Source organism: Belonocnema kinseyi, chromosome 1 (genome assembly GCF_010883055.1).
Source record: "Belonocnema kinseyi isolate 2016_QV_RU_SX_M_011 chromosome 1, B_treatae_v1, whole genome shotgun sequence".
Taxonomy (NCBI): domain Eukaryota; kingdom Metazoa; phylum Arthropoda; class Insecta; order Hymenoptera; family Cynipidae; genus Belonocnema; species Belonocnema kinseyi.
Window position 1 is genome coordinate 34258539 of NC_046657.1, and position 10753 is coordinate 34269291.

Below are 10753 nucleotides of genomic sequence, written 5' to 3' on the forward strand. Positions count from 1 at the left end.
TACTTTATTGTACTCTAATACATTTCCCAAAGTTTCAGCTTGATACTTTATTTACAAAAAAGTTCTTAGGTTCAAAAAAACATTCAGTGAACTGAAAAACTGGTCGGTAATATAGGTATTTAGCTGTGTCACATGCCCTTAAAGGAGCGTATCTTTTAATTGTAATAGTTCTTTTCTGAACACGTCATCGACAAGTTAGATTATAGAGCGTTACTATAATTTCAATGTAAGCTTAAATATTAATTTAGATGGATCTATTAAATCTAGCTAAATATTGTTTTATTTTTTTGTTTTTATTTTCTCTGTATTGGTCAGAAATACGCCAAGTTCTCTGCAAATGGACTGTATAGTCTCTCAATAAATAAATATATATATACATACTTAAATACATGAATTTTCAAACAAGAAAGATAAAAATTCGGTAACCAAATAGTTAAAATTTTTATAAAAGTATTAATTTTTACCAAGGAGATTAATTTTCCACCAATATAGATAGACTTTTAATAATATACATCAATTCTTATAAAAATTGTTGATTTTTTAAGGCAAAATATTGTTTTTTATAAAAAAACTGAAACAAATGCTGAAAAAAAAATTAAGTTTACAGAAAAAAAAGTCATTTTCTACCAAAAAAATTAATTTTTTGCCGAGAAAGGTGAATTTTCAAACAATTTGTTGAATTTTCAAGACAAAAACAAACATTTTTTTTCCATTCCAAAAATATGAATTTTCATTTTTTTTAAATTTATTTTTGGCCAAATAGCTAAATTTTCTAATAAATATTTAAATTCTCAACTGAAAATATCCAGTGTTTTCGAGAAAAAGGATATTTTTCACTAAATATTTAAAATTTAAATTTAATAGTTAAATTTTCAACCAAAAATATTAGGTTTTCACCTAGGAGATTTATTGTCAACCAAAAAATACGAATTTTGAACAAAACACATGAAATTTGAACTAAATAGTTGAATTTTTCAACTTAAATTACAATAGTGGAATTCTAAGTTAAAAAAAATAATTTTCCAATAAAATAAATTCATTACAAAATAGTAAAATATTCAATCAAACAGATACATTTGCTACAGATAAAGATTAATTTTCAACCCGAAAATATGCATTTTCAGCAAAAAAAAATCATTTTTGACTAAATAGTTAAATTTTTAAACGCGAATATTAATTTTTCACCAAGAAGATTAATTTTATACAAAAAATACGAATTTTCAATAAAATACGGGAATTTTCAACCGGGAAGATTAAATTTCTTCCGAAATATATGAATTTTTTACCAAAAATGTTGAATTTGAAACCAAATAATGCAATTTTCAACAAAAATATTAATTTTCCACCAAGAGAGGAATTTTTAACAAAACAAAATAGTAAAATTTAATCAAAAATAGTTCAATTTCCAATCAAATGGTCGAATTTTGTACTGAAAATATTAATTTTGTACCTAGGAAATTCATTTTCTACAAAAAAAAGGTTGAATTTTCAACCAGAAAATATTAATTTTCATTTTGAAACACTAATTTTCTACCAATAAAGGTGATTTTTTATACAAATTGTTGAACTTCCAAGACAAAAACACTAATTTTCTATAAACCGTTAGAATTCTCAAATCGAAAATATCGATTTTTAATAAAAAAGTTAATTTTCTACTAAATAGTTAAATTTTCAAATAAATAGTTCGATTTTCAACAAAATAGTTTAATTTTCTACGGAGATACATGAAGTTTCGGTCAAAAAAGATAAATTTTTAATCGAATAGTTGAATTTTCAACAAAAAATTTTAAGTTTTTATCAGAAAGATTAATTTTCTACAAAAAAAAAAGACAAATTTTAAATAAAATACATGAACTTTCAAACAAATTGTTGACAAAAAAGTTAAATTTGTAAACAAAGAAATAATTTTTTTAACTAAAATCATGAATTTACAACAAAACACATTGAGTTTGAACTAAAAATAGTAGAATTTTTAAACATAAAATAAAATCTTCACTTTCTACAAAAAGTTGAATTTTCAACAAAAAAGCTAATTTTCGACAAAATAGTTAAATTTCCAAATAAATAACTCGATTTTCAACAAAATAGGAGGATTTTCTGCTAAAATACTTTATTTTTCAACCAAAGAATATAAATTTTTAACAAAATAGTTCAATTTTCAACAAGGATATTAATTTTTCATCAAGAAAATTAATTTTCTACAAAAAAAAAGACAAATTTTAAATAAAATAGATGAATTTTCATACAGATTGTTGAATTTTCAAACCACAAACAAAAATTTTCTACCAAAAATTGAATTTTCAAAAAAACAAAAAATTAATTTTCTATTAAATAGTTAAATTTTCAAATAAATAGTTTTTCCAATCAAATAATTGTATTTTCTACCCAAGAATGCAGTATAATTTTCATTAAAAAAAAATTAATTTCCAACCAATAAGATTAATTGTCTACCAAAATTTGAAAACAAAAAATTCAACTTTTAACAAAAATATTAATTTTTCAATAAGAGACGAATTTTTAGAAAAATATACATGATTTTTCAATCAATTTGTTCAATTTTCAAGCCAAAAACGTAATTTTATTACAAAACAGTAGAATTTTCAAGTCCAAAATATTAATTTCGAACCAACAAAAATTATTTCCTACTACCAAAGAAGACGAAATTTCAATTAAATAAGTGAAATTTTTATATAAATTTTTTGAATTTTCAAGCCAAAACACATACATTTTCTAAAAAAAAAAAAAACAGTTGAATTTTCAACTCGAAAATATAAATTTTTAACAAAAGTTAAAATTTTTTTTTTAAATGAAAGAATTTTGTTGGAAATACTTTTTTTCTAACTTTATTCCAAATTGCAATGTTTTTTTTCAAAAAAATTTTGCTTGATAATGTAACTATTTTATTGAAAATCCATATATTTTGTTAAAATTTTCTCTTTTAAAGCCGAAAATTGATCTTTTTCGTTTAGAAATTAATCTGTTTTTTTGTTTTTGAAATACACAATTTTGTTAAAAATTGGTCTCTTTTCGTTTAATTAAACTCGTTGATAACTTATTCTTTTATTTCAAAAATAAAAAATATTTGCTTGAAAATTCATGTACATATTTTTGTTACAAAAATTCGTCTTTTTGTAGAAAATTAATTCTCTTCTTTGAAAATTCAGCTATTTGGTAAACAAAAAAATTCCACTATTTTGTTGATAGTTAAATTATTTTTATAAAACTCCTACTATTTTGTTACAGTAATCCCTTTTTTGGATCGAAAGTTTAAAGTTTTGATTAAAAATTCGCATTTTTCGCTTGAAAATTGGACGCGCCCTAATTGATTTATTTATTAAACAATTTTTTTTACCAATTTTTGGCGATCTTCCGTGCTCTGAAGATACTGTTGGGTCGATCCTTTCTTTTTATCAGACCGTTGAAGCCAGGGTTCAATGCTACGATATTGATTATAAAAGTTGCTCATATCCGGAACCAAATCCTTAATTATATACATGTGTGGTAAGGGGTAAATCTTACTAACACTGTTCACATTGGTGTCGATTTTGCTGTAAAAATTTTTTTTTTTTAAATATAAACATTATAAATCCATTTCTATCATTTCCTATTCACAAAAAGTCAACGTTCTTTAACTGTAAACAAAGAAAAAAAATATGTTGCAGCAATTTTTTAAATCAAAATTACCAAACAAATAAAAAATAAAATTATAAAATAAAAAAACTAGAATTTGTTTTAAATTGTTTGAAATCTTTTTAAATTTCAAATTATTTGTGGATTTAAAAAAATATAAAATATCTTTTAAAATGATTCAACTTTTAACTCAATTTTTTTAAGAATATTAAAAAAAATTGTTTAAGGACCTGCAAATATTGCAAATTTTTCTCAACATTTCTAAAACTCTTTTGTTATTTTTTGAAATCTTAATTAATTTACAGCAATAAAAAATATTCAAAAAATTTTACAGGCATCTTAAGAAAAGTTTTATTTTCTTGATTCGTTTCAAAATCCTTAAGAAGTTTTAAAATTTGATTTTGAAATAATCAAAAATCTATATTTGTTTGAATTTTTTTGAAATATTTAATTTAAATATCTTTAAAAACTATTCATATTTTTTTTCTAAATCTTGCGAATTTTGCAAAATAAAGAAAATGTTGCAAAATCTTAAGAATTTTTTTTCTTATCATGATTAATTCTGGAATCCTTCAAATACAAAATCTACATTTTGTTTAAAATTTATTTAAATATTTCTAAATTTTAAATGATTTTTGGATTTAAAAAAAATAAAAAATACATCTTAAAATGATTCGAGGTTTTAAACTCCAATTTCTGAAGAATTTTTGAACATTTTAAAAAGTGCCTGAAAATCTTGCAAATTTTTCTCGGCATTTTTTAAACTCTTGATTTTCTCTAAATCTTGAACGATTAATTTTATTTAATTAAAAAAATGTTAAATTTTTTTTGCAGGAATCGTAAGAAAAGTATTTTTTATTATCTTAATTTGTTTGAAAATTTTTGAAGTCTTAAAAAAGAAAAGTTCTAAACCTTCTAAATATATTAAAAATTATTAAATTTAAAAAAAAATGTTTTTCAAAATTCGCAAAATAATGAAAACCTTTTAAAATCTTCAAGATTCTTTTTTGACAATTTATTTTTAATCTTTCAAAATCTTCAAAAAATTTTTTCTTATTAATTTTTTTTTTCTATAAATAGTGCTTAAAATTAATTTTTCAAAATAAAGAAAATACAAAATTTTCCTAGGAATTTTAAGTCATTTTTTAAAATTATCTTGATTCATTTCATATTCCCTGAAATCGAAAATTTACATTTTGTTTTAAATTTTTAATTATTTTTGGATGAAAAAAAATAAAATATGTCTTAAAATGATTCGAGTTGATTTTAAACTCCAATTTTTAAATAATATTTGAACATTTTAGAATGTGCCTGAAAATCTACCTAATAGTTCTCGAAATGTTTAAAACTTGTTATTTTTTTAAATTTGTAACAATTAATTTCTCAAAATAAAAATATCCGACCAATTTTCCAGGAATCTTAAGAAATATTTTTTTTTTATTATCTTAATTCGTTTCTAACTTCTTTAAAAGTTTCATAATTTTACTTGTAAATAAATAAAAAAAACCTAAATTTGTTTGAAATTGTTTGAAAATTTTTTTAAAAACTTCTAAAATATCTTTAAAAATTACTCGAATTTTATATTAAAAAGTTTCCCGAATTTTGCAAAATAAAGAAAATGTTTCAATGTCTTCGAAATTCTTTTTTTTCGCAATTTTTTGGGAGTCTTTAAAAATCGTAAAAAATTTTTTTAACTATGTTCTCACAATTAATTTTTGAAAAAGAAAAGTTTCCTTGGAATCTTAAAATTTTTTTTCTTATCTTGATTCACTTTGTAATCCTTAAAATAAAAAATCTAAATTTTGTTTAAATCTTTTTAAATTTTAAATGATGGAAAGATTCGAAATTTTTACTTGGAAATAATAAAATATTTACATTTTGTTGGAAAATTTTGGAAATCTTAAAAAAACGTATAAGCCTTAAAAATAGATTTGAGAATTATTCTTTTTTTAAATGTTTTTCAAATTTCGCAAAATAAAGAAAATAAGGGGGGGGGGGTTAATAATTTTTTGTTAAGCTTTAAAAATCTTTGGAAAATCTTGTTTAAAAAAAATTTAATTATTTGAAAAATAGTTCTTAAAATTAAATTTTTTAAAGAAAAAATAATACAACATTTTCTTAAGAATCTTAAGAAATTTTGTTTTATTATCTTGATTCATTTGATAATCCTTAAAATCCAAAATCTACATTTTATTAAAAATATTTCGGCTCTTTCTAAATTTTTTATTATTTTTGGATTTTAAAAAAATAGAAAATATGCCTTAAAATAAATCTAGTCCTTAAACTCGATTTGTTTCTAAAAATGTCGAGAAAAAGTGTCTGGAAGATTTAAAGATAATTTTGTTATTCTGATAGATTCCTGATAGATTTTTTATTTTGAAAAAATTAATTTAAACAAAATGTCTAAGAAGATTTATAAATATTTCAAAAGATCCTCAAAATTGTCAAAAAAAGTATCTTGAAGATTTTAAAACATTTTCTTTCTTTATTTTTGAAAATTTGAATAATTTTCAAATACATTCTTGTTTGATTTCGAAAATTTGTTAAACAAAATGTAGATTTTTGATGATTTCGAAGTAAAATTCTGAAACTTTTAAAGGATTTTGAAAAGAATGAAGAAAACAAAACAAAAACTTTTTCTAAGATTTATGGAAAATTTTTAAAATAATTTTTGTTGATATTTAAAAAAATTAATTATTGAAGATTTCAATAAATAACAAAAGAGTTTTAAAAATGTCAAGAAAAGTTTGCACAATTTTTAGGTACATAATTTTAAAAAAAAATGTTTTAAGATTCTTAGGAAAATGTTGTATTATTTTTTATTTTGAGAAATTAATTTTAAGAAAATTTTTTGAAATAATTTTAAAAAATTTTTAACAGAAGATTGTTAAGATTTTTAAGGTTTAACAAAAAAAAATCTTGATGATTTTAAAACGTTTTCTTTATTTTCCGAAATTTAAAAAACATTTTTTTTTTATTAAATAGTTTTTTAATATATTTAGGTCTAGAAGTTTTTTTTCAAAGATTTCAAACAATTTCAAACAAATGTAGATTTTTTATTATTTCGAAGTGAAATTTGGAAACTTTTTAAAAATTTGAAAGCGAATCAAGATAATAAAAAAACTTTTCTTAAGATTTCTGGAAAATTTTTAATTTTTGTAAATTAATTATTGAAGATTTCAAAAAATAAAAATAGTTTTAAAATTATTTAGAAAAATTTGCAAGACTCTTAGCCACATTTAAAATTTTTTAAATATTCTCTAAAAAATTGAGTTTGAAAACTAGATTCACTTTGAGGCATATTTTCTATTTTTTTTAAAATCCAAAAATAATTAATGATTTAAAAAGATCCAAACAATTTTAAATAAAATGTAGATTTTGGATTTTAGGGCTTATGAAATGAATAAAGATAATAAAAAAAACTCTTAAGATTCCTACGAAAATTTTATTATTTTTTATTTTGAAAATTTAGTTTTAAGTAATTTTTTTAAAACAAGATTTTTTTAATATTTTTTAAGTTTAACAAAAAATTGTTTTTCCTTCTTTATTTTCTTTATTTTGCGAAATTTTAAAAACATTTGAAAAAAATTGAATAATTTTTTAATATATTTGGAAGGTTTAGACGTTTTTTTTCAAGATTTCATAAATTTTCAAACAAAATGTACATATTTTATGATTTCCAAGTCAAATTTAAAAAGTTTTCAAAGAATTTTGAAAAGAAATAAGATAATAAAAAAATACCTTTCTTACGATTCCTGTAAAAAATTTGAATAATTTTTTCAATTTAAAAAAATTAATCGTTGAAGATTTAGAAAAAAGCAAGAGTTTTAAAAATCTCGAGAAAAATTTGCAAGATTTTCAAGCACTTTTTAAAATGTTTAAATATTCTTCAGAAATTGGAGTTTAAAACCTCGAATCATTTCAAGACGTATTTTTTTTTAATCCAAAAATCATTTAAAATTTTAAAATATTTAAACAAAATTAAGATTTTTTATTTAAGAATTACAAAATTAATCAAGATAAGAAAAAAATTCTTAAGGTTTCGAAGAAATTTTAAACGATTTCAAACAAATGTAGATTTTTGATTATTTTAAAGTCAAATTTTAAAACTTTTTAAGGATTCTGAAAAGAATCGAGAAAATAAACAAATAAAACTTTTTCTTAAGATGCCTGGAAAATGTTTTGAATATTTTTAATCCCTGTATATTAAATAACATTTTAAAAAGTAACAAGAGTTTTTAAAATTTTGAGAAAAATTTGCAAGATTTCCAAAAATTGAGTTAAAACTCGAATAATTTTAAAAGATATTTTACAGTTTTTTAAATCCACAAATAATTTGAAATTTAAAAAGATTTAAAAAAATTCATAACAAAATCAAGAGTTTTTATATTATGGATTATAAAATGAATCAACATAATAAAAGAAATTTTTTTAAGATTCTTAGCAAAATTTTGTATTATTTTTTTATTTGGAATAACTAACTTTAGGATAATAGTTAAAAAGATTTTTTAAGATTCTCTAAAAATTAAAAAAAAAATAACCTTAAAGTTTTTAAAACTCTTTTTTTATTTAGCGAAATTTAAAAACCATTTTATAAAAAATTTGAATAACTTTAAAGATATTTAAAAGATTTGGAAACTTTTAAAACGATTCGAAAATAATTTAATTCTTGTATCTAGTAATTTCAAGAGATATTTACAAGTTTTTAAAATATTTTTAACAAATTTTTAAACGAAATATACATTCCTATAGAGAATAGGTAAATTTCTCAGGAGCACTAGCTAAATTTGAAATTATTTTTTATGATGAAAAATTAATTTTTAAAGAAACTAAAAAATTTTCAAAAACTCAAAAGATTGATAAAAATGTCGCAAAAAATCTTAAAGATTTAAGACACTTTTTCTATTTTTAAATATTTTTTAACAATCTTAGGAAACATTTGAATAATTCAAGCAATATGTAAAAGCTGTGAAAAAAGTTTCAAAAATAATTTTAAATTGAAGATTTGAAACAATCTTTTTCCTACATTTAGATTTCTTAAGATTTCGAAATAAAATATTGAATCTTTATAAGGATTTTGAAATGTTTCCACGTAAAAAAAAAACTTTTCTTAATATTCCTGGGAAAATTTTAAAGAGATTTCTTGCTCTTAAAATTAATTTAAAGAGAATATTTAAAAATATAGTTAAATATTTCAAAAATGATCCAAAAATTGCCAAAAAAAAGTATCGTAAATATTTTTTTTTTATATTTCAGAATTTTATAAAAATTTTAAGGTTTTTGAAACGAATCAAGATAATGAAAGCCGAAAACTTTTATTAAGATTCCTGGAGAAATTTAAAATTATTTTTTATTTCTTTTAGTTAATTGTTAACGATTTCAAAAAATAAAAAGTTTGCAAAATGTTGAAAAAAATTTCCAAGATTTTCATGCACTTTTTTAATTTTAAAGGATTCTCTAAAAACCTGAAGTAAAATTCAAATAATTTTAAAAAATATTTTGTAGTTAAAAAAAATCAAAATAATTAAAATTTTAAAGATTTAAAAACATTTTAAACAATAGGTAGACTTTTTTATTTCAAGAAGTGTGAAATGAATTCAAGATAATACGAAAAAAAATCCCAAGATTCCTAGAAAATTTCGAATGATTTTTAATTTGAAAAATTAAAGTTAAGATAATAGTTCAAAGATTTTTTAACATTCGACCAAATTTCCAAAAAATGGTTTAGAAGATCTTAAAGAAGCATTTTTCAATTTTACAAGATTACACAATTTAAAAAAAATCGATTAAGTTTAAGAGATAATGAAGTTTTAAAACCTGAAAAGATTTGATAAAATTTAAACAAAATGAATTTTGAAAGCTCTCAATAGAATAAAAAAATTTATTAAAATTACTGGCAAAAATTGTAAACGATTTTTTATTTCAAAAAATTAATTATACGAGAATTTTTTAAAACATTTTCAAAGATTCTCAAAATTGGCAACAAAGAATCTGGAAGATTTTAAGGTAGTTTTTTCGTCTTCAAATTTTTCACAATAAAAAAATAATTAAAAGATATTTTGAAATTTTAGAAGTCTAAGATATTTTTAAAAATATTTTAAAACTTGCCATTATTTCCGAAAACTTATAAAATATTTTTTTTCTAAAAGTCCTAAATATATCTTTTAAACTGACCTCAATTTTTCCTAAAATTGGTTAAAATTCTGTACAATAAATCTTATTCCTAAAAATTTTTTTGATTATTTCTCCAGAAATCTAAAGTTGAAAAAAATCATGAAATAACTTTAAAAACACACTGATAATACTTACGTTCTTTTTTTCGCATAAGAAAAAATTTAGCTCGAATTTATATATTTAAAAATTGGTAATAAATAAAGAATTTTGCGAAATATTTTTAAAAATTAATTATTTATTAATTATTTACCTGATGCACGCAAGAGTGTTTGTTCCGCCAATGTTCATAGCACAAGATCCGCAAATTCCTTCTCGACAAGATCGTCGGAAAGTCAAAGTCGGATCGATTTCATTTTTTATTTTTATCAAAGCATCCAAGACCATGGGACCACATCTAAAAAAACAATCATTTTTATTAAAAACCCTTTTCCTAATACACATTATTTATATTTAAGCTTATAGTAAATTTTTTAAGCTTATATTTAAACTGCATTTTGAAAATTCCCTAAATAATTTTTCATTTTTCCTGAACGTTAACGTTTAAATACCAAATTTAAAATAAATTGGAAAAAATTTTTTTATCCAAAAAATTCTATTAATTTCAAATTCTCTGAAATACTACAAAAAATTCTAAAATATTTAAAAGCTCTTGAAAATTCTTTGAAATTTTTTAAAAGACCCTAAAATTTTTAGAATTCTTTGAAATCTTTTTAAACTTTTTAAAGCTCTTGAAAATTCAATGGTATTTTTAAAAATACCCTAAAATATTTAAAATCCTCTGAATTCCTTTCTAACTATTGCAATATATTAAACATTTCTTAAAATATTTAAAAATACACAGAAAAAGATTTCAAATCTTTTAAAATAATTCGAAATTCTTTCAAAAATTTTAGAGCTCTTGAAAATTCCTTGCAATTTTAAAAAATATCCTAAAAGCTTAAGAATCCCT

General features: G+C 20.0%; 1 protein-coding gene across 1 annotated transcript in view; it reads right to left on the minus strand.

Moving 5' to 3' along the window:
- The window catches only part of LOC117170413 (succinate dehydrogenase [ubiquinone] iron-sulfur subunit, mitochondrial-like), a 35750-nt gene that overhangs the window by 13618 nt on the left and 11379 nt on the right, over positions 1 to 10753 (minus strand). The window contains exons 3-4 of the mRNA XM_033357172.1: positions 10055 to 10198; positions 3353 to 3548 (exon numbers count right to left, since the gene is read on the minus strand). Of these exons, the coding sequence (XP_033213063.1) occupies positions 3353 to 3548; positions 10055 to 10198 (340 nt within the window). The remainder of the gene's footprint in view (positions 1 to 3352; positions 3549 to 10054; positions 10199 to 10753) is intronic.